At 44.2% G+C, this 23,735-nt stretch overlaps 1 protein-coding gene across 1 annotated transcript in view; it reads left to right on the top strand.

The window, feature by feature from the left end:
• Positions 1-3,383, top strand: part of LOC121840167 (putative protein FAM47C) — a 10,489-nt gene extending 7,106 nt beyond the window's left edge. The window contains exons 2-3 of the mRNA XM_042302042.1: positions 761-3,276; positions 3,378-3,383. Of these exons, the coding sequence (XP_042157976.1) occupies positions 761-3,276; positions 3,378-3,383 (2,522 nt within the window). The remainder of the gene's footprint in view (positions 1-760; positions 3,277-3,377) is intronic.
• Positions 3,384-23,735: the final 20,352 nt, after the last annotated feature.

Genomic DNA, 23,735 nt, shown 5'->3' with positions numbered 1-23,735 from the left:
AACTACTGTGATTATTATTATTTGACCATGCTGGTCATTTATGAACATTTGAACATCTTGGCCATGTTCTGTTATAATCTCCACCCGGCACAGCCAGAAGAGGACTGGCCACCCCTCATAGCCTGGTTCCTCTCTAGGTTTCTTCCTAGGTTCTGGCCTTTCTAGGGAGTTTTTCCTAGCCACCGTGCTTCTCCACCTGCATTGCTTGCTGTCTGGAGTTTTAGGCTGGGTTTCTGTACAGCACTTTGAGATATCAGCTGATGTACGAAGGGCTTTATAAATACATTTGATTTGATTTGATTTACGTGTTCATGTTGATTGTATGAGTCTACGGGTCACAGTTATGGCTGTTAGTCATTTGTAGCTCCAGAGTGGCTCAGCGGTCTAAGGCACTGCATCTCAGTGCAAGAGGCGTCACTACAGTCCCTGGTTTGATTCCAGGTTATATCACATCCGGCTGTGATTGGGAGTCCCATAAGGCCGGGGGAGCACAATTGGCCCAGCGTCATCTGGGTTTGGTCAAGGGGTAGGCCGTCATTGTAAATAAGAATTTGTTCTTAAATTACTTGTCTAGTTAAATAAATAAATAAAATAGCACTGTAATGTCTGAACAAAGAAAGGCTTCCTCTCAGCACAATAAGTTTGTCCACCAACTAACTCGTCTTTCAGTCCATCAGAAGATGTCCTGATTCAGCAGGTCTGGCTGACAGTCGTACAGAACTCGCTTCTTCTTGTCTGTCTATTTCAGTTGGTTGAGGAGCCACAGACAGAGAACCAATCAGCCTGTTGTCAGCCAGTCCTATAGAGCCAGAGATCAGCCTGTTGTCAGTCAGTCCTATAGAGCCAGAGATCAGCCTGTTGTCAGTCAGTCCTATAGAGCCAGAGATCAGCCTGTTGTCAGCCAGTCCTATAGAGCCAGAGATCAGCCTGTTGTCAGTCAGTCCTATAGAGCCAGAGATCAGCCTGTTGTCAGTCAGTCCTATAGAGCCAGAGATCAGCCTGTTGTCAGCCAGTACTATAGAGCCAGAGATCAGCCTGTTGTCAGTCAGTCCTATAGAGCCAGATATCAGCCTGTTGTCAGTCAGTACTATAGAGCCAGAGATCAGCCTGTTGTCAGTCAGTACTATAGAGCCAGAGATCAGCCTGTTGTCAGTCAGTCCTATAGAGCCAGAGATCAGCCTGTTGTCAGTCAGTACTATAGAGCCAGAGATCAGCCTGTTGTCAGTCAGTACTATAGATCCAGAGATCAGCCTGTTGTCAGTCAGTCCTATAGAGCCAGAGATCAGCCTGTTGTCAGTCAGTCCTATAGAGCCAGAGATCAGCCTGTTGTCAGTCAGTACTATAGATCCAGAGATCAGCCTGTTGTCAGTCAGTCCTATAGAGCCAGAGATCAGCCTGTTGTCAGTCAGTCCTATAGAGCCAGAGATCAGCCTGTTGTCAGTCAGTCCTATAGAGCCAGAGATCAGCCTGTTGTCAGTCAGAACTATAGAGCCAGAGATCAGCCTGTTGTCAGTCAGTCCTATAGAGCCAGAGATCAGCCTGTTGTCAGTCAGTCCTATAGAGCCAGAGATCAGCCTGTTGTCAGTCAGTCCTATAGAGCCAGAGATCAGCCTGTTGTCAGTCAGTCCTATAGAGCCAGAGATCAGCCTGTTGTCAGTCAGTCCTATAGAGCCAGAGATCAGCCTGTTGTCAGTCAGTCCTATAGAGCCAGAGATCAGCCTGTTGTCAGTCAGTCCTATAGAGCCAGAGATCAGCCTGTTGTCAGTCAGTCCTATAGAGCCAGAGATCAGCCTGTTGTCAGTCAGTCCTATAGAGCCAGAGATCAGCCTGTTGTCAGTCAGTCCTATAGAGCCAGAGATCAGCCTGTTGTCAGTCAGTCCTATAGAGCCAGAGATCAGCCTGTTGTCAGTCAGTCCTATAGAGCCAGAGATCAGCCTGTTGTCAGTCAGTCCTATAGAGCCAGAGATCAGCCTGTTGTCAGTCAGTCCTATAGAGCCAGAGATCAGCCTGTTGTCAGTCAGTACTATAGAGCCAGAGATCAGCCTGTTGTCAGCCAGTCCTATAGAGCCAGAGATCAGCCTGTTGTCAGTCAGTACTATAGAGCCAGAGATCAGCCTGTTGTCAGTCAGTCCTATAGAGCCAGAGATCAGCCTGTTGTCAGCCAGTCCTATAGAGCCAGAGATCAGCCTGTTGTCAGTCAGTCCTATAGAGCCAGAGATCAGCCTGTTGTCAGTCAGTCCTATAGAGCCAGAGATCAGCCTGTTGTCAGTCAGTCCTATAGAGCCAGAGATCAGCCTGTTGTCAGTCAGTACTATAGAGCCAGAGATCAGCCTGTTGTCAGCCAGTCCTATAGAGCCAGAGATCAGCCTGTTGTCAGTCAGTCCTATAGAGCCAGAGATCAGCCTGTTGTCAGTCAGTACTATAGAGCCAGAGATCAGCCTGTTGTCAGTCAGTACTATAGAGCCAGAGATCAGCCTGTTGTCAGTCAGTACTATAGAGCCAGAGATCAGCCTGTTGTCAGTCAGTACTATAGAGCCAGAGATCAGCCTGTTGTCAGTCAGTACTATAGAGCCAGAGATCAGCCTGTTGTCAGTCAGTACTATAGAGCCAGAGATCAGCCTGTTGTCAGTCAGTACTATAGAGCCAGAGATCAGCCTGTTGTCAGTCAGTCCTATAGATCCAGAGATCAGCCTGTTGTCAGTCAGTCCTATAGAGCCAGAGATCAGCCTGTTGTCAGTCAGTCCTATAGAGCCAGAGATCAGCCTGTTGTCAGTCAGTCCTATAGAGCCAGAGATCAGGCTGTTGTCAGTCAGTCCTATAGAGCCAGAGATCTGCCTGTTGTCAGTCAGTCCTATAGAGCCAGAGATCAGCCTGTTGTCAGTCAGTCCTATAGAGCCAGAGATCAGCCTGTTGTCAGTCAGACCTATAGAGCCAGAGATCAGCCTGTTGTCAGTCAGTCCTATAGAGCCAGAGATCAGCCTGTTGTCAGTCAGTACTATAGAGCCAGAGATCAGCCTGTTGTCAGTCAGTCCTATAGAGCCAGAGATCAGCCTGTTGTCAGTCAGTCCTATAGAGCCAGAGATCAGCCTGTTGTCAGTCAGTCCTATAGAGCCAGAGATCAGCCTGTTGTCAGTCAGTCCTATAGAGCCAGAGATCAGCCTGTTGTCAGTCAGTACTATAGAGCCAGAGATCAGCCTGTTGTCAGTCAGTACTATAGAGCCAGAGATCAGCCTGTTGTCAGTCAGTCCTATAGAGCCAGAGATCAGCCTGTTGTCAGTCAGTCCTATAGAGCCAGAGATCAGCCTGTTGTCAGTCAGTCCTATAGAGCTCTTGCCAACAGTGGTTTTCCTCAGAACTCCCCCACCATGTTTTTGTAGCGCTGAACTAGTTCATGCTTTAGAGCTGTCAGCATACTATGAAAGGCCAGGGTTCAGACCAGAACAGTACAAGGTGTGTCAGGGTTGGGCAAGTTGGCTGTGTCACTCTGGTGGCCCTTGGCCAAGGCATGCCTTGCCATGTTCTCGTTCTCCATGCTAGCTTTGTGCGTGTGTGTGTGCGTGTGTGTGTGTGTCCTGTTCTGCTGGGTGGGACAGCACACTATCTGACAGAGGTAGGCCTTTCTAGGCCTTTCTAGCTGCAGAAGTTCTTGATTGCATAATACCAAATACATCTATCACTTTGAATAGCCTCCCTCTCACCTCACTACTCTCCTCTTTCTACTCAATTAAATTTACATTTAAATTGAAGGGCTTTATTGTGATGGGAAACATATGCTAACATTGCCAAAACAATTAAAATGACCAAAATCACAAAAGTTCCAAAAGAATAAAGACATTTCAAATGTCATATTATGTATAAATAGTTCAAGTACAAAAAGGAATATAAATAAACATAAATATGGGTTGTATTTACAATGGTGTTTGTTCTTCACTGGTTGCCCTTTTCTTGTGTCAACAGGTCACAAATCTTGCTGCTGTGATGGCACACTGTGGTATTTCACCCAGTAGATATGGGAGTTCAAAATCGGGTTTGTTCTCAAATTCTTTGTGCATCTGTGTAACCTGAGGGAAATATGTGTCTCTAATATGGTCATACATTGGGCAGGAGGTTAGGAAGTGGATCTGTGTAACCTGAGGGAAATATGTCTCTCTAATATGGTCATACATTGGACAGGAGGTTAGGAAGTGCAGCTCAGTTTCCACCTCATTTTGTGGGCAGTGTGCACATAGCCTGTCTTCTCTTGAGAGCCATGTCTGCCTATGGCGGCCTTTCTCAATAGCAAGGCTATGCTCACTGAGTCTGTACATAGTCAAAGCTTTCCTTAATTTTGGGTCAGTCACAGTGGTCAGGTATTCTGCCGCTGTGTACTCTCTGTTTAGGGACAAATAGCATTCTAGTTTGCTCTGTTTTTTTGTGTCAAGTAATTATCTTTTTGTTTTCTCATGATTTGGTTGGGTTGTGCTGCTGTCCTGGGGCTCTGTAGGGTGTGTTTGTGTTTGTGAACAGAGCCCCAGGACCAGCTTGCTTAGGGGACTCTTCTCCAGGTTCATCTCTCTGTCGGTGATGTCTTTGTTATGGAAGGTTTGGGAATCGCTTCCTTTTAGGTGGTTGTAGAATTTAACGGCTCTTTTCTGGATTTTGATAATTAGCGGGTATCGGCCTAATTCTGCTCTGCATGCATTATTTGGTGTTTTACGTTGTACACTGAGGATACTTTTGCAGAATTCTCAATTTGGTGTTTGTTCCATTTTGTGAATTCTTGGTTGGTGAGCGGACCCCAGACCTCAAAACCATAAAGGACAATGGGTTCTATAACTGATTCAAGTACTTTTAGCCAGATCGTAATTGGTATGTCCAATTTGATGTTCCTTTTGATGGCATAGAATGCCCTTCTTGCCTTGTCTCTCAGATCGTTCACAGCTTTGTGGAAGTTACCTGTGGCGCTGATAGGGACAAGGTATGTATCGTTTTTTTGTGTGCTCTAGGGCAACGGTGTCTAGATGGAATTTGTATTTGTGGTCCTGGCGACTGGACCTTTTTTGGAACACCATTATTTTGGCCTTACTGAGATTTACTGTCAGGGCCCAGGTCTGACAGAATCTGTGCAGAAGATCTAGGTGCTGCTGTAGGCCCTCCTTGGTTGGGGACAGAAGCACCAGATCATCAGCAAACAGCAGAAATCTGACTTCAGATTCCAGTCTCACCTCTCCCCTCTGCGTCACAAACCCATCCCAGAATTTGAAACTGAAACCTACTTCCTCTTTTTCAAGAGCAAAAAAAATATAGATTTTCTATCTGTGGAGAAGCAGCACAGTCTATGTCTCTTCTAACGACTGTTTCTATCAGCTTCTAATGACTGTTTCTATCAGCTTCTAATGACTGTTTCTATCAGCTTCTAATGACTGTTTCTATCAGCTTCTAATGACTGTTTCTATCAGCTTCTAATGACTGTTTCTATCAGCTTCTAATGACTGTTTCTATCAGCTTCTAATGACTGTTTCTATCAGCTTCTAATGACTGTTTCTATCAGCTTCTAATGACTGTTTCTATCAGCTTCTAACAACTGTTTCTATCAGCTTCTAATGACTGTTCATTTATTACACTGGTAATAAACCTTTACACAATACAGGCCCATCTGGGTCAGCGTAGTGCACTATGTAGGGTATAGGGTGACATTTTGGATGCATTATATCCATCATAAAAGAGTCCGATACACGGAACAGTTGCCAACAACTCTGCACCAGCTCTTATCTAATCTGTCCATGGATTCAGTAAACTATTCCAGGGTGTAGATAGACCCTTTAGCTTGCCCCTCATAAAACGTTATCAGAACCGCGATGAGCTTGGAATAAAGAAGTTGAAAGTCTTTTTTTTATTTTTATGACAGTGATATCTGAAAAGCGTACAGGAAGCACATTCCATTCCGGTCACAATCACTTCCCTTTTCCAGGGAGGCTACCTGTCTGTCAGTGTGTGAAGTCCCTTCACCTTTCATCACTAATCTCAGTCGTTCTTTCAGGTAGTTTTCTGTCTTCGGTGTTTAAGGGGCGGCAGGTAGCCGGTGAGAGTTTAAGGGGCAGGCAGGTAGCCGGTGAGAGTTTAAGGGGCAGGTAGGTAGCTGGTGAGAGTTTAAGGGGCAGGCAGGTAGCCGGTGAGAGTTTAAGGGGCAGGCAGGTAGCCGGTGAGAGTTTAAGGGGCAGGTAGGTAGCCGGTGAGAGTTTAAGGGGCAGGTAGGTAGCCGGTGAGAGTTTAAGGGGCAGGTAGGTAGCCGGTGAGAGTTTAAGGGGCAGGTAGGTAGCCGGTGAGAGTTTAAGGGGCAGGTAGGTAGCCGGTGAGAGTTTAAGGGGCAGGTAGGTAGCCGGTGAGAGTTTAAGGGGCAGGTAGGTAGCCGGTGAGAGTTTAAGGGGCAGGTAGGTAGCCGGTGAGAGTTTAAGGGGCAGGTAGGTAGCCGGTGAGAGTTTAAGGGGCAGGCAGGTAGCCGGTGAGAGTTTAAGGGGCAGGTAGGTAGCCGGTGAGAGTTTAAGGGGCAGGTAGGTAGCCGGTGAGAGTTTAAGGGGCAGGTAGGTAGCCGGTGAGAGTTTAAGGGGCAGGTAGGTAGCCGGTGAGAGTTTAAGGGGCAGGTAGGTAGCCGGTGAGAGTTTAAGGGGCAGGCAGGTAGCCAGTGAGAGTTTAAGGGGCAGGCTGGTAGCCGGTGAGAGTTTAAGGGGCAGGCAGGTAGCCGGTGAGAGTTTAAGGGGCAGGTAGGTAGCCGGTGATAGTTTAAGGGGCAGGCAGGTAGCCGGTGAGTGTTTAAGGGGCAGGTAGGTAGTGGTAGAGAGTTGGATTAGTAACCGAAAGGTTGCAAGATCGAATCCCGGAGCCGACAAGGTACAAATCTGTTGTTCTGCCCCTGAACAAGGCAGTTAACCCACTGTTCCCCGGTAGGCTGTCATTGTAAATAAGAATTTGTTCTTAACTGACTTGCCTGGTTAAATCAAGATCAAATAAAAAAGGGATGATTAACTAACAGTATGTTTTAAAAGCCTCGGGTTAACAATGTGTCTTTTTTCGTTTGGCTAATGAGCTAAAACAGGGTCTTCCTACCTTTTTATGTTGATCTTTAACATACACTGTAAATACTTGGATGGGTATGGAACAGGGAGGAGGAGAGAGAGAGAGAGAGACAGAGAGAGAGAGAGAGAGAACCAGGATAACCTCCGGTCTAACACGGTAGAGAGAACACCACTAAAACCACGACAGCTTTAAAACCATTAAAGCACAGGCTAAAACCACAGTACAATTTTTGTCTGTCTGTCTGTCTGTCTGTCTGTCTGTCTGTCTGTCTGTCTGTCTGTCTGTCTGTCTGTCTGTCTGTCTGTCTGTCTGTCTGTCTGTCTGCCTGTCTGTCTGTCTGTCTGGTAGGTTGGTAGGTTACAGTCATTCTTTCAAGACGACGGTGAAAGACGACATTGTAATCTACGGTCTACAGTCTGCATGGAGCAGCCAGAGTTGCCAGTCTGCATGGAGCAGCCAGAGCTGCCAGTGTTGGAGGAAATTATAGTTGAAATGATTAATTATGTATACATTTACTTAAGAACCATTTCTTTTAATACTATTATGTTATGGTATGAAATGTATGGGTTCTTGGTTAAGCTGTAACTGAAAATGTAAGTAAAACGAATTAATTGTCTGTACCTTGTGGGAAGTTAAGGGAGAGGGATGATATATCTTTTCTGACAGATAAGAATGGTCCTTGATATTCCATTAGTGGAGGAGAAGATATCTTTTAGACAGATTGGAATGTTTGGTTTATGAGGGGAGTAGAAGACATCTCCGGACCTGAAAACACTATTGTGTGGATCGGAGAGGGTGTGGGAAACTGATGATGTCATTTTATGTCCTCTCTTTAAAATGTAAGGTTCTTTGTATTTTGCTTCAGTACTCTCTTGCAATAAACGCTGTTAACTGGCTTTTAAGACTGGTCACGATCTATTTCATGCATAATTAATGAATTTACATCTCATTAATGAAAAAGAGAGAGTGTGAATTTGATTTTGGCTATAAAACATATAGGAATTTAGAATTCCTCTAACAATTGGTCCTTCGAGCCGGATAAACATTTATAATAATGTTGGTTCATATTTTTATTTTTATGTTTGATAAAATTAGATGTAGATTTGAATGTATAATATTTGATCAAAGGGAGGATTGTTGGAGGAAATTATAGTTGAAATGATTAATTATGTATACATTTACTTAAGAACCATTTCTTTTAATACTATTATGTTATGGTATGAAATGTATGGGTTCTTGGTTAAGCTGTTACTGAAAATGTAAGTAAAACGAATTAATTGTCTGTACCTTGTGGGAAGTTAAGGGAGAGGGATGATATGTCTTTTCTGACAGATAAGAATGGTCCTTGATATTCCATTAGTGGAGGAGAAGATATCTTTTAGACAGATTGGAATGTTTGGTTTATGAGGGGAGTAGAAGACATCTCCGGACCTGAAAACACTATTGTGTGGATCGGAGAGGGTGTGGGAAACTGATGATGTCATTTTATGTCCTCTCTTTAAAATGTAAGGTTCTTTGTATTTTGCTTCAGTACTCTCTTGCAATAAACGCTGTTACCTGGCTTTTAAGACTGGTCTCGATCTATTTCATGCATAATTAATGAATTTACAACTCATTAATGAAAAAGAGAGAGTGCGAATTTGATTTTGGCTATAAAACATATAGGAATTTAGAATTCCTCTAACAGCCAGTCTGCATGGAACAGCCAGAGCTGCCAGTCTGCATGGAGCAGCCAGAGCTGTCAGTCTGCATGGAGCAGCCAGAGCTGCCAGTCTGCATGGAGCAGCCAGAGCTGCCAGTCTGCATGGAGCAGCCCGAGCTGCCAGTCTGCATGGAGCAGCCAGAGCTGCCAGTCTGCATGGAGCTGCCAGTCTGCATGGAGCTGCCAGAGCTGCCAGTCTGCATAGAGCTGCCAGAGCTGCCAGTCTGCATAGATCAGCCAGAGCTGTCAGTCTGCATGGAGCAGCCAGAGAAGCCAGAGCCACCAGTCAGCCAGGATCCGCCAGTCAGCCAGGATCTTCCAGATCCGCCAGTCAGCCAGGATTCGCCAGTCAGCCAGGATCTGCCAGAACCACCAGCTAGCCAGGATCTGCCAGAGCCTATTACCTGCCTGAGCTTCCTCTCAGTACTGGGCTTCCTCTCAGTACTGGGCTTCCCCTCAGTGCTGAGCTTCCCCTCAATGCTGAGCTTCCCCTCAATGCTGAGCTTCCCCTCAATGCTGAGCTTCCCCTCAGTGCCGAGCTACCCCTCAGTGCCGAGCTACCCCTCAGTCCCGAGCTTCCCCTCAGTCCCGAGCTTCCCCTCAGTCCCGAGCTTCCACCTCAGTCCCGAGCTGCCCCTCAGTCCAGTGGGGTCCTTGGTGAGGGTTATTAGGCCAAGGTCGGCGGCGAGGGTCGCCAATCAAAGGACGCGTTACAGGGGGACTAAGACTTGGTTGGAGTGGGGTCCACGTCCCGAGCCGGAGCCGCCACCGTGGACAGACCGGCCCCACCCGGACCCACCCCTATTGGTTTAGGTGTGCGGCCGGGAGTCCGCACCTTGGAGGGGGGTTCTGTCACGCCTTGGTCTTAGTATTCTGTGCTTGTTGTCACAAGATAGGCTGTATAGGTTTTCACGTTCCGTTTGTTGTTTTGTAGATTTAGTTATTTCATGTATCGTTCATCTTCCATTAAAGAACATGAGTAACCACCACGCTGCATTTTGGTCCGACTCTCCTTCGATGGAAGAAAGCCGTTACAATGATAGCTAAATAGACAGAATATTCTGCCGTTTGATTGCAAATATGAGGACTGAGTCGAAAAGAGAACACAGGAGGCTGTTGTATAAACACCTGTCTCTCGATTACATCTTCAATCTAAAGGCAACCACGGCAACCGTGACAGGGAGGGAGAAGCATCCAAGTATATGGGTAAGAGTCTAGCTACTTTTTCTGATATTATAAGTTTCTAATTTAGTCAGAAAGTCGTTTTCATTGCAAGTTAATGCTTATTGTTAGCTAGCGAGCTAAAGTTAGCTGGCTGGCTCGCTAGCTAACATTACATGTATGATCTGTGTAGTAATATTATTTGTATCTCAAGAAGCCATTTGCATTGCTAGTTATAGCCTAGTGTTAGCTAGCTAGCTAACATTGAACCTAGTTGCTTAGCTTTAGCTATCTGCAGATTCATGTATGGCGCATGTTAGTATGAGATGAGATTATGATTCATTGTTTAGCTAGCTAGCTACACATCTAAACTAAAGACTCCACTATGCCAGTAACCATTTCACTGTACCGTTTACACCTTCTGTATCCTGTGCTTGTGACAAATAAACGTTGATTTAATTTGATATAGTTTGTGTTTACCAGAGACGGTAATGTGAAGACATGACCTGCACCAAAGTCAGATTAGGATATAACGTTACGCCAACGAGAAAGTGTCCAAGTTCTAAAGATTTCCGGGAGAATACCCTGCTTTTATTTCGTCACACAACCCTAAGCTATTTTCTGTCATTAGCTAGACATTAACATATAAACTAATGATCTTGCTGTGAGTTTATTTTCCTGTAATAATTAAATACAAATTAGCTAAAGTCAAGACGTTGTCAGCTGTATGTTATGGTCATTATTTGAACTCGCTAGCCAGCTAACTTAAAGCTATAAAGGAACCAAAACATTGTTTAGAAACTTTATTTTAATTGCCTGGTTTGCTAGATTGACATTTACTAAGTTCATTTTTAACAGGTGGGTTTATTGGTGTTAAAATACCAGGCTGCTGATATCATGCAGCCTGTCATTTTTCTGTTTATACTCTTTCATAACGACAACAACAAGTTTAATGTCGGTCTACAATAAAATAATCATTGGTCGTAGACAAAGAAGAACTCTCCAGTAGGTGTAGCAAAACATTCAAGGGCCAGTTTCACCTTACCACCCCTTTGTCATGCACAGATAATCATACAACCTTTAAGTGTGTGGGGTGCTCTGCCATTGGTTGTAGTGTTTTATCTTATCAGTAGTCAACGTCCACTGCTGTGAGAGGGAGTGGTTTATCAGTTTATCAGTGTATCAACATTCAAAGCAGAATTACTCCATCCAATTGGTGACAGATTTTCATGCAAATATTCTAGAATCTGCATAAAGACAATATTCAAAGTGTGTTTCCGCCAAACATACTTGTTGCAGATAAAATCAGTGCTTAAGTTATCATGTCCCGAATAAAAATTGAAAGTTCAATGTGTTTCCATCGTATTTTCACCTCTACAGATTAGTTTTGTCACAGGCCTACTCTGGTCTTGTCACAGGCCTACTCTGGTCTTGACACAGGCCTACTCTGGTCTTGACACAGGCCTACTCTGGTCTTGTCACAGGCCTACACTGGTCTTGACACAGGCCTACTCTGGTTTTGTCACAGGCCTACTCTGGTCTTGACAGGGGAGCTCTAGACAACGGCTGGTAGATACAGTGCAGGAAGGCTAGTCTACATGATGACATCATGGATAAGCGTTTTATTTGTCAAAACGGCAGTCATGCATCGATCATCATGTCACCAGAATAAGACCCTCGATATTTATTGGAAAGGAGCATCAAGATCACTGCACTTTCACCACCCTGTGACGTTTATAAATGATTTATTCTGTAGCCTAATAAACACTGCGATAAACTGCATGGTTTCCCTGAGTCGTAGTGGGAGGACCACATGCCATATCATGGAGTGACTCAAAGTTTACTTTGATATGATGGTTATTATATCAATATTTGCACGTAAAACTATTTCCACTGCCATTTAATGTTATTAAATAATGTTAATGTTACTGCCAGAATTAATATTACCGACACAAAAAGATCACAAACAAATGATCTGTCTGCATTTATAAAATGATACTGAAACATATATATATATATATATATATATATATATATATATATTTATACGGTATGACTTTACTTGCATAAAGAAAACAGTGGAAAAAACCATGGCTACTGAGTTACTCAATTAACCCATGTCAGAAAAGAAAAATTATGTAAATTAGTGTAGCGGAATTACTGACTGGGGGAGGGGGGTCACTCTCATTCAGATACCACAATAAAAACTGCTAACATTCCTCTCAACCTTATGGCACAATGTGTAGAATTGCAGGAGATTAGCTGTAAAACTGCTCATTTTCCTCTCTGCCACATGGCAAGATGAGTAAAATGACGTGAAATTAGCTATAAATCCTGGTAACTGAATTCAAGGAGGGGAGTTAATTGGAGCAAGTCATAACAGAGGCATGAGGGATCACAGCCGACTGTGAGGCATAAAGATGTAGGATCTAAATTTGTAGGATCTAAGTTTTCTACAGCAAGAAAATTGATACATTTTTATTAAAGGGAAGATCAAATCTGAAACCTCAGAAGCCTTTTTAAATCTAAAATACACTACACGTTTTACTTTTCCTGCATTGCAAGAAAGTCCCCCTGCAACAGGGTGATCAAATTAAGATCCTACATCTGTAGCTCAGTTGTATCAATAAACTATTCCCCATAAATGGCTGGGCTCTGGCCTGTGCTGCTGTGGAGCTATATGACACGTGGGCGGCAGGTAAACTAGTGGTTAGAGCGTTTTGCTTTATCTTGGCCAGGTCGCAATTGTAAATGAGAACTTGTTCTCGTTCTCAACTTGCCTACCTGGTTAAATAAAGGTGAAATAAATCAAATGAAATATCAAATCCCCCAAGCTGACAAGATAAAAATCTGCTGTTCTGCCTCTGAACAATGCATTTAACCCACTGTTCCCCGGTAGGCAGTCATTGTAAATAAGAATTTGTTCTTAACTGATTTGCCTAGTTAAATGAAGAAAATGTGAACCATAGCTAGGTGTATCTGGCTGGGCTCTGGCCTGTGCTCTGGCCTGTGCTCTGGCCTGTGCTCTGGCCTGTGCTCTGGCCTGTGCCATACAGAAGCTAATCTAACTCTGCAGGGGAACCACTCCCTGTCACAGCAGTGGATGTTGACTACTGATAAGATAAAACACTAAAGCCAAAGGGCAGAGCACCCCACACACTTAAAGACGGTATGACTATCTCTGCTTGACCAAGAGGTGGTAAGGTGTACGTATATGAATATCTGTGATGTTTAAAAACATTGGCATTGTGTCAAACACAGTTCAAATCTGAACCAACAATGAGATGGAAAATCAAAAACTCCCTTTATGGGAAACAATCTGTCAAATCAAATCTGAGGTCTTTGTCGTTGACTCCATTTGTAAAGCCTTTGAACAGCTGCTGCTTAATAGTTTGAAAAATTCTGAACTGACTTTTTATTACGGGCCATGTAAATTGTATATGATCTCATCAGTTAAACGCTAAGCTAACAAGTAAACAAAAGGGTCAGAGATTAGAAGAGCGAAGAGGCTATCCCCTAACAAGTGCAGACACATGTTCACAAAGCTGAGAGCTACACGGTCAATTAGTTAGATGTTCAGGAGTGTCTCAATTCTCTTAAAGTCTTTAAGGATCTCCTAGAGTCTGATGAAAGATGGCCTCGTCTGGTATGTGGGCTTGGCGTTTGATGACACGCTGTGAACACACAGATAATCACATAGGCAGAGTCTAGACTCTCTAGAGAGACTGACATATTCTGTGTTTTTTAGTACTTGAAGAAGTTGCCAGGTCTCAGGTCTATACAGGGTTGAGCACTAAGGATGGGCACGCCCACCCACTTCCTCTCCCATCCTCCGTTGCTCCACCCAAACTTCAACTCAGAAAAACTGTCGGTGTTTCCCACCAACCTGAGGTTTCTCGGGGTACACACTCGTATAACTAGAATAGGAACACTACCACCGAACCCCCCCCACCTACCCAAACCCAGCTTCATCAGTCGTAAACAACTGGAGGGACGCCATCTTCTTTCAAATACCACAGGAAATGAAGAACACAAACAGCTGAAGATGATAAACTCCAATAGAAAAGAACACATTTCTCTGTTCCATCTATTCAAATACTAGAGAGAGATGTTTGATGAGTTGTTGTCTGCGTCGTTATTACCAACACGTTGCAATGATGTCTGTGACATTTGTGAAACAGGTTCCCGAAGTGAGTTAAACCTACAGTATGTTCAACGTGTAACAGCGAAACTCAAATAACATCCACTTGTCTATGGCCAGAAGCAAGAAAAGTAGCCCAAGTCTGGCAGCGTTGGAAATCTTTAGTAAAGGACCTCTGCTCCTCCGAGTAGAGCCTTGTACGGGCATGAATTTTAAGCCCTACCCATGCCAGCGATGTTCAGGCCCTACCCTACCCAGGCCCGATTGCTTCTGCCAGGCCCTGCCCAAACCAGAAATCAGAAATAACTTCCCCCTTTAGTATCCGTTAGCTGCTTGTCTGTGTGTCCCTCGCTCCCTGCTCTGCATGCGCTCTGTGCGTGACTCTGCTTGTATGAATAACCATAGTAACGCCTCTGCTTGCTGTTCCGCTCAATGACGAGACAGAGAGCAGTTAGCTGTAAACTAGCTACCTTTCATCATTCGAAACTCTGTCAAAACTCAAGGCACATTATTATTTTAGGTAAAATAATATCTCCTGTGGACTCAGACAATGTTCTGGTCTTATATTTGATGAGGTTAAAGCACTTCTAACACCACTACTGTGCAGCAGAGCACAAACAAACGGCTCAGCTTCAAAATGTTAATGATCAATTCAGTGATACCCAAGCCCTGCCCGTACCCTAGTTATTGATGAATAAACAGGCTCTACCCGGCCCTGACCTGATGTATAATGTTGTGGCCCATCAGGCTCGGGTTGCGTAGCAGAGCTCTACCTCCAGGAACCAAGAGGATTAAGGGCTCTATATTCCTCCATGAACCAAGAGGATTAAGGGCCCTATGTTCCTCCAGGAACCAAGAAGATTAAGGGCCCCTATGTTCCTCCAGGAACCAAGAGGATTAAGGGCCCTATGTTCCTCCAGGAACCAAGAGGATTAAGGGCCCTATGTTCCTCCAGGAACCAAGAGGATTAAGGTCCTATGTTCCTCCAGGAACCAAGAGGATTAAGGGCTCTATATTCCTCCATAAACCAAGAGGATTAAGGGCCCTATGTTCCTCCAGGAACCAAGAAGATTAAGGGCCCCTATGTTCCTCCAGGAACCAAGAGGATTAAGGGCCCCTATGTTCCTCCAGAAACCAAGAGGATTAAGGGCCCTATGTTCCTCCAGGAACCAAGAGGATTAAGGGCCCCTATGTTCCTCCAGAAACCAAGAGGATTAAGGACCCTATGTTCCTCCAGGAACCAAGAGGATTAAGGGCCCTATGTTCCTCCAGGAACCAAGAGGATTAAGGGCCCTATGTTCCTCCAGGAACCAAGAGGATTAAGGGCCCCTATGTTCCTCCAGAAACCAAGAGGATTAAGGGCCCCTATGTTCCTCCAGAAACCAAGAGGATTAAGGGCCCCTAAAAGAGTAAGCAAGTATGTTCAAAGCAACAACAGCAGGAGGTGTGGTTCAAAACTAGCTACCCTCTTACCCTGCATCAGAGTTAGATAGAGAAAGTGACCGATGACAATCCAACACTAAAACAAAACAAAGACTAAGGCTACATCCCAAATGGCATCCTAATCCACATATAGTGCACTACTTTTGACCAGGACCCATAAGGCTCCAGCCAAAGGTAGTGTACTATATAGGGAATAGGGTGCCATTTGGGACTCGGCCAAAATCCCTAATGAATTCTGAGGCTAGATAATTGATGTAAAATATATCACTAGCCACTTTAAACAATGCTACTTAATATAATGTTTACATACCTGACATCACTCATCTCATACGTAGATACTGTACTCGATACCATCTACTGTATCTTTATGTAATACATGTATCACTAGCCACTTTAAACTATGCCACTTTGTTTACATACTTATCTCATATGTATATACTGTACTCGATATCATCTACTGTATCTTGCCTATGCCGTTCTGTACCATCACTCATTCATATATCCTTATGTACATATTCTTTATCCCTTTACACTTGTGTCTATAAGGTAGTAGTTTTGGAATTGTTAGCTAGATTACTTGTTCGTTATTACTGCATTGTCGGAACTAGAAGCACAAGCATTTCGCTACACTCGCATTAACATCTGCTAACCATGTGTATGTGACAAATACATTTGATTTGATTTGATTTTGATGTGAGATACACCATGAGGTGACTACACAGTGTGGCGGTTGGATGTTTAGTTTCATATTCAGTACCTGACAGAGAGATGGGCAAGTCTATACAAGACTATTAGTTGATAAAAGATAAGATAGTAACAGCCCAAACAAACTCCTGTGTAAACAATCTCACACTTAAAGAATGAGTAACATGCACGATTACCTATTATGGAACTGCACACTGTATATCAGAATTTCGTCCAATGTCCCCCCTTTTACACACATCAAGCCACACCACCGATAAATAAATATGGGTCCGTGGTTGAATTCCTGCTGCTGGGTAATCTAAAATAACCCTGACCCTAACCGTGACATCACAGACAACGACATTAAGGAGGATGGGATCGGTCCCACGTTAAACAACGTACAACTTGTAAAGACAATTAGATAGCATACGTTAAGGCTTCGTAAGCACTACATTACAGTTTCGCAAATTGTTTATAAGCGTATGTCATACTCTATAAATGGAGCATCAACATACGCAGTACTTTATGTCACATGTTGGGGGTTGTTAGGTCATCGTTTATTCTCCATTTATGGACAGGTCTACGATGTGGACAAACTGGGTCTGACTGAACTAACAAATGATTCAGCTATGTCCTTCAAGGGTCAAGTGTATTTTGGCTTTGGCTATTCTATTCTAAAGTAACTCTGACATGCAATACCAGCCCAGCAGTCACCCTCATTCTCTACATACCAGTCCAGCAGTCACCCTCATTCTCTACATACCAGCCCAGCAGTCACCCTCATTCTCTACATACCAGCAGACACCCTCATTCTCTACATACCAGCAGACACCCTAATTCTCTACATACCAGCCCAGCAGTCACCCTCATTCTCTACATACCAGCCCAGCAGACGTCCTCATTCTCTACATACCAGTCCAGCAGACACCCTCATTCTCTACATACCAGCCCAGCAGTCACCCTCATTCTCTACATACCAGCCCAGCAGTCACCCTCATTCTCTACATACCAGCCCAGCAGACGTCCTCATTCTCTATATACCAGTCCAGCAGACACCCTCATTCTCTACATACCAGTCCAGCAGACGTCCTCATTCTCTACATACCAGTCCAGCAGACACCCTCATTCTCTACATACCAGCCCAGCAGACACCCTCATTCTCTACATACCAGCCCAGCAGACACCCTCATTCTCTATATACTAGCCCGAGGGTGAAAGTATTGCACTATATAAGGAATAGTGTGCCATTTGGGATGCAGACAGTGTCTACAAACACACCACCGTGACTTGTCCACTCAGTGCTTCACTGAGTTGGTGATTGGCACATTATATACAACGGGTATGTCTAATCTTGAATGCTGATTGGTTAAAACCGCATTCCAGCCGGTGTCTATTCCACAAGTTACCACCGGCTAAATCTATGATGTGAAAAAGCCCATTTACTCTGTTCCATCTGACTGTGCAATCCACTGTCTCATCAGCCCAGCCAGGCAATTTATAAACTTGATCTCCACTATAAAAAGCATCTAGACATTATCTCACATTTCTTTTAGGCTAACATTTAGTTTTCAACAGCAGAGATTTGTATAAACCTTACTGTCTGTCTTTCCGACATTTGCAACATTGTTTCAATAATGAAAATTTGTTTTCCAGCTGTACCATAGTAATGAACATGTCGGGCCAAGATAAATAGGCAGGCAACGTTTCTCAGCCAGTCAAAATCATGAATCAGCTGGCATAATTTTTATGGATATATACAAAGAAATGTCAATTGAAAAAAGGTCAAACGAAACGAAGTGAAGCTAGTTTGCGGTCTTTCCAGCTTCAGTTTGAAGTGATTGTGTTAGCTGTGTTGTTGGCTAGCTCCTCTGAACAACAGTGTCCTGACGAGAGAGCACATTTTCTATGCCAGGCGAAATCGTGTCTCATTAGTTCATTGTTATGGATGTATCCAAATAAATGTCACTAGAAAACCGCTTAAACAAATGCAGCTACTGTTGTTATTCTGTCTGTTTGATGTGACTGTAAGTTAGCTGTAGTTGGCTAGCAAGCAAGCAAGGGAAAAGAACGTTGACAGCCAGTATGGCAATGGGACATTTAGACCAAACGACTGGGTCGCGTTTGTAGATACAGAACACAAAGACTGAACGACTGGGTCGCGTCCATAGATACAGAACACAAAGACTGAACGAGTGGGTCGCGTCCATAGATACAGAACAAAAAGACTGAACGACTGGGTCGCGTCCATAGATACAGAACAAAAAGACTGAACGACTGGGTCGCGTCCATAGATACAGAACACAAAGACTGAACGACTGGGTCGCGTCCATAGATACAGAACACAAAGACTGAACGAGTGGGTCGCGTCCATAGATACAGAACAAAAAGACTGAACAGCTCTTGTAACCGAGCCAATAGAACGAACGACCAGCCGGCTTGGATAGGAACTTTAGATTTGTGTCGGGACTATATCTTGGGGAAGGATGAAATAGTATGAATAAATTCATCAAAATAACGTTAATGAAAAATATGTCAATCATTATTTTTAATATGTTGGTGTAACAGATGGGAAACGGCTAGCTAGTTAGCGGTGGTGCGCGCTAAATAGCGTTTCAATCGGTGACGTCACTTGAACAGTTAGCTGTCTGTTGGCATATGAACAGTTAGCTGTCTGTTAGCATATGAACAGTTAGCTGTCTGTTGGCATATGAACAGTTAGCTGTCTGTTAGCATATGAATAGTTAGCTGTCTGTTAGCATATGAACAGTTAGCTGTCTGTTAGCATTTGAACAGTTAGCTGTCTGTTAGCATATGAACAGTTAGCATTTGAACAGTTAGCTGTCTGTTCCTTTGTGTCACCCAACACAAAATGAATGTTTGCATTTCTAGAGGAAGTAATGGAGGAAGTGTGAGGGGGGGGGGTGAGCTGAGATAATTGTATCTGTACATAACAACACACCTCTTCCATTACTATTTGACAGTTATTCTAAACTTAAATATGGAAATCCTCTGAACAAGGAGGGCTGTACGGTTGTAATTGTCAAATGCTTACAACAGTGCACTTCATGTAAAGAACAGTCACCTTTGACCTGACTGGAGAACAAAAGGATCCTAACAGGTCTTGTTTCCACGGTCTTCTGTTTCGACAGAAAAACAACAGTGACCTGCCAGGTGATGATGATGTGATCATGAAGCAAGTTGCAGGCTCTTTCTCTCTCCTGTGTCGAGGGACTGTTTTGTGTTTGCATAGTGCTAATACTTGAAATCACCTAAATCTTGATTAATAGCATATCTCTGTTCACATAGCTCTGCTCTACAGTAATTTAGGCAGGTAGGTAGTTAGGTAGGTATCAGGGCGGTAGGGAGTCTCAGATATATGCGTGGGTTGCTGGTAGGCCTATCTCTTCCTTCCTGTGGGAATGAAATGGAGACCTATTGATGTGCTACCAACACGTCTTACTCAGTAACAGTTGAATGAAAACCACACATTTGGGTTGACAGATAATCATGCTTTTGTCTTTTCACTTCTTCAGGAGTCTTCAACCGTGACAAATAATTCTCACCACATCTCATCATTAGCGCTGAAAACAACAGAATGGTACTTTGGATTACCATAGGTTTTCCTGAAATACTGTTCATATCTCCAAGCTGTTACTACAGTAGCCTTGTCTGAACAGGCCTACAGTAGCCTTGTCTGCATAGGACTACAGTAGCCTTGTCTGTACAGGCCGACAGTAGCTTTGCCTGCATAGGCCTACAGTAGCCTTGCCTGCATAGGCCTACAGTAGCCTTGTCTGTACAGGCCTACAGTAGCCTTGTCTGTACAGGCCTACAGTAGCCTTACTTGCACAGGCCTACAGTAGCCTTGTCTGCATAGGCCTACAGTAGCCTTACTTGCACAGGCCTACAGTAGCTTTGCCTGCATAGGCCTACAGTAGCCTTGCCTGCATAGGCCTACAGTAGCCTTGTCTGCACAGGCCTACAGTAGCCTTTTCTGCACAGGCCTACAGTAGCCTTGTCTGCATAGGCCTACAGTAGCCTTGTCTGTACAGGCCTACAGTAGCCTTTTCTGCACAGGCCTACAGTAGCCTTGTCTGCACAGGCCTACAGTAGCCTTACTTGCACAGGCCTACAGTAGCCTTGCCTGCAAAGGCCTACAGTAGCCTTGTCTGTACAGGCCTACAGTAGCCTTTTCTGCACAGGCCTACAGTATCCTTGTCTGCATAGGCCTACAGTAGCCTTGTCTGCACAGGCCTACAGTAGCCTTACTTGCACAGGCCTACAGTAGCTTTGCCTGCATAGGCCTACAGTAGCCTTGCCTGCATAGGCCTACAGTAGCCTTGTCTGTACAGGCCTACAGTAGCCTTGTCTGCACAGGCCTACAGTAGCCTTGTCTGTCCGGTCCTACAGTAGCCTTGTCTGTACAGGCCTACAGTAGCCTTGTCTGTACAGGCCTACAGTAGCCTTGTCTGAACAGGCCTACAGTAGCCTTGTCTGTACAGGCCTACAGTAGCCTTGTCTGCACAGGCCTACAGTAGCCTTGCCTGCATAGGCCTACAGTAGCCTTGCCTGCATAGGCCTACAGTAGCCTTGCCTGCATAGGCCTACAGTAGCCTTGTCTGGAGCCACTTCTGCTCAATTTACTCCAACATGCTTTTACTGATACAGACTGAAAATACATTTACTTTACAACCGCTTAATTAACTTCTCAACTAAGCAACGGCAAAAACAAGGGGCCACTACATTCAAACTAATCCCCGGTACATGTTAATAACAGTGTATTAAAGTAGGAATGAGGAGTTAGAGAGAGCCCCTGGTGGGGACAGCATTAGCAGCCACCAGAGAGAGAACGTCCCAAATCCCACCCTATTCCCTATATAGCGCACTGCTTTTGACCAGAGCTCTATGGTAACCTGGTTAAAAGTAGTGCACTATAAAGGGAATAGGGTGCCATTTCAGAAACTAGTGCTATTCAAGTTTAGCTGGTCGGTGTACTCCTTTATTTGGTTGGTCGTGTGAAAGAAAATAATGTCCCCCCCATTAAACCTAAGGAGAGACTCAGAAAAGGCTGTTCTCTCTCCCATATAAATGCTACTTTCACCCAGTCACTTTAACTGTCCCTTTCACCCAGTCATTTTCACTGTCACTTTCATCCAGTCACTTTCACCCAGTCACTTTCACCCAGTCACTTTAACTGTCACTTTCACCCAGTCACTTTCACCCTGTCACTTTAACTGTCCCTTTCACCCAGTCATTTTCACTGTCACTTTCATCCAGTCACTTTCACCCAGTCACTTTCACCCAGTCACTTTAACTGTCACTTTCACCCAGTCACTTTCACCCTGTCACTTTAACTGTCACTTTCACCCAGTCACTTTCACCCTGTCACTTTCACCCTGTCACTTTCACCCTGTCACTTTAACTGTCACTTTCACCCAGTCACTTTCACCCTGTCACTTTCACCCAGTCACTTTCACCCTGTCACTTTCACCCTGTCACTTTAACTGTCACTTTCACCCTGTCACTTTCACCCAGTCACTTTCACCCTGTCACTTTCACCCTGTCACTTTCACCCTGTCACTTTCACCCAGTCACTTTCACCCTGTCACTTTCACCCTGTCACTTTAACTGTCACTTTCACCCAGTCACTTTCACCCTATCACTTTCACCCTATCACTTTCACCCAGTCACTTTCACCCAGTCACTTTCACCCAGTCACTTTCACCCAGTCATGTTCACTGTCTGTTGCAATACCTACAAGTATCCTAGATCAACAAATCTCTCTTTTTCAGGTTACGGATTGGCTAGCCTCTCTTTGAACAGAACATCTCGAGCTATGTCTAGTCTATACAAAAGGAAGGGTTGGCATTTGTCACGACAAGAAGGTTAAATTAAAATGTCTAACAAAAACGACACCTTTTAACTCAAGCAGAGGAACTTTTCCAGGCTTTATCACGTTCAATAATTAAACCATAACGTTGTTTTTTTTCTTTCGACAGGTAACATATAGGCCTATATACTGTCATACCGCATGCCCATGTGGCGTCTGTCTGTGTTTTCCCTCTGATTATCTGTGTATTAGTCAAGGTATTCTGTTATCACAGAGTGCAGAGTCGTCCATAGAAGAACAAACGCATGGTCTAATAATACTACAATAATAATAAAAATAATATATAATAATACCCAAATCTCAAAGATGTACAACACGCCATAGGATAAGGTTCATTATTTAAAGCTTTGTTCAAATCTGTCACCATACATTTCAGCCAGAGTTTGATGTCTGACATGTAAAAAACTCCAATGTGTATAGCTGGTAAAATCACATTGATTTACATAACATAATTGTAATTCTTACACGTTACACGCAACTGTATAGGATTACAAATTGATATCACCGGAAAGTTCAGTCCTTTATCAGTTTAAATAGACCCCAGCGGTTAGAAAAAAATGCGCTTCTTCACTTACCTTTTTCGTTTACCGTGAGAGCGCGCGCCCAAGATCTGAAGTAAACGGAATCCTCGTGGTGCTGGACGGTAACACCCGTGCAGTTGCCTCAGAGGAAGGCGTTAACCTACCTGACGCACGCAGCGCAGCACAGCTCAGCCTGTCACTCACATTGTGGTGTGTAGGTCCCTGTAACTAGGTGATATTGGCCTCAATATGTCGCCGTGAAATGATTTAGCGTTACGCTAATTGCGTATTATTCTGTAGATAAATCGGAGACACTATATTTAGTACGATATGTCATGTTTCATAAGGTATGTATTAATTTGTGGATGTCCATCGTCCATTTCGTATGATATGTTAGGTAATTGCAATTCGTACAGTATGTTACTGATTAGCAAAACGTACAATATGCTACGAATTTAAGTTTGTTGTGGGTAACTTTAACTAGGTGTCTAACGCTAACTTTAAGGTTAAAGAAAGAGTTACGGTTAGGGGAAGGGTTAGCTAACATGCTAAGTAGTTGCAAAGTAGCAAGTAGTTAAACGTTTTACATAAGTATTCAGACCTTTTACTCAGTACTTTGTTGAAGCACCTTTAGCAGCGATTACAGCCTTGAGTCTTCTTGGGTATGACGCTACAAGCTTGGCACACCTGTATTTGGGGAGTTTCTCCCATTCTTCTCTGCAGATCCTCTCAAGCACTGTCAGGTTGGATGGGGAGCGTCCCTGCACAGCTATTTTGAGGTCTCTTCAGAGATGTTCGATCGGTTTCAAGTCCTGTCTCTGGCTGGGCCACTCAAGGACATTCAGAGACTTGTCCCGAAGCCACTCCGGAGTTGTCTTGTCTGTGTGTTTAGGGTCATTGTCCTGTTGGAGGGTGAACCTTCGCCTCTGGAGCAGGTTTTCATCAAGGATCTTTCTGTACTTTTCTCCGTTCATCTTTCCCTCGATCCTGACTAGTCTCCTAGTCCCTGCTGCTGAAAAACATCCCCACAGCATGATGCTGCCACCACCATGTTTCACCGTTGTCACGAATATCACTGAAGGTGGCTCCCCTTCCCGTTCGGGTGGCGCTCGGCGGTCGTCGTCGCCGGTCTATTAGCTG

Source organism: Oncorhynchus tshawytscha, linkage group LG20 (genome assembly GCF_018296145.1).
Source record: "Oncorhynchus tshawytscha isolate Ot180627B linkage group LG20, Otsh_v2.0, whole genome shotgun sequence".
Lineage (NCBI taxonomy): Eukaryota > Metazoa > Chordata > Actinopteri > Salmoniformes > Salmonidae > Oncorhynchus > Oncorhynchus tshawytscha.
The sequence above is the reverse complement of the archived record's forward strand: the minus strand, read 5'-3'. Positions and strand labels throughout refer to the sequence as shown.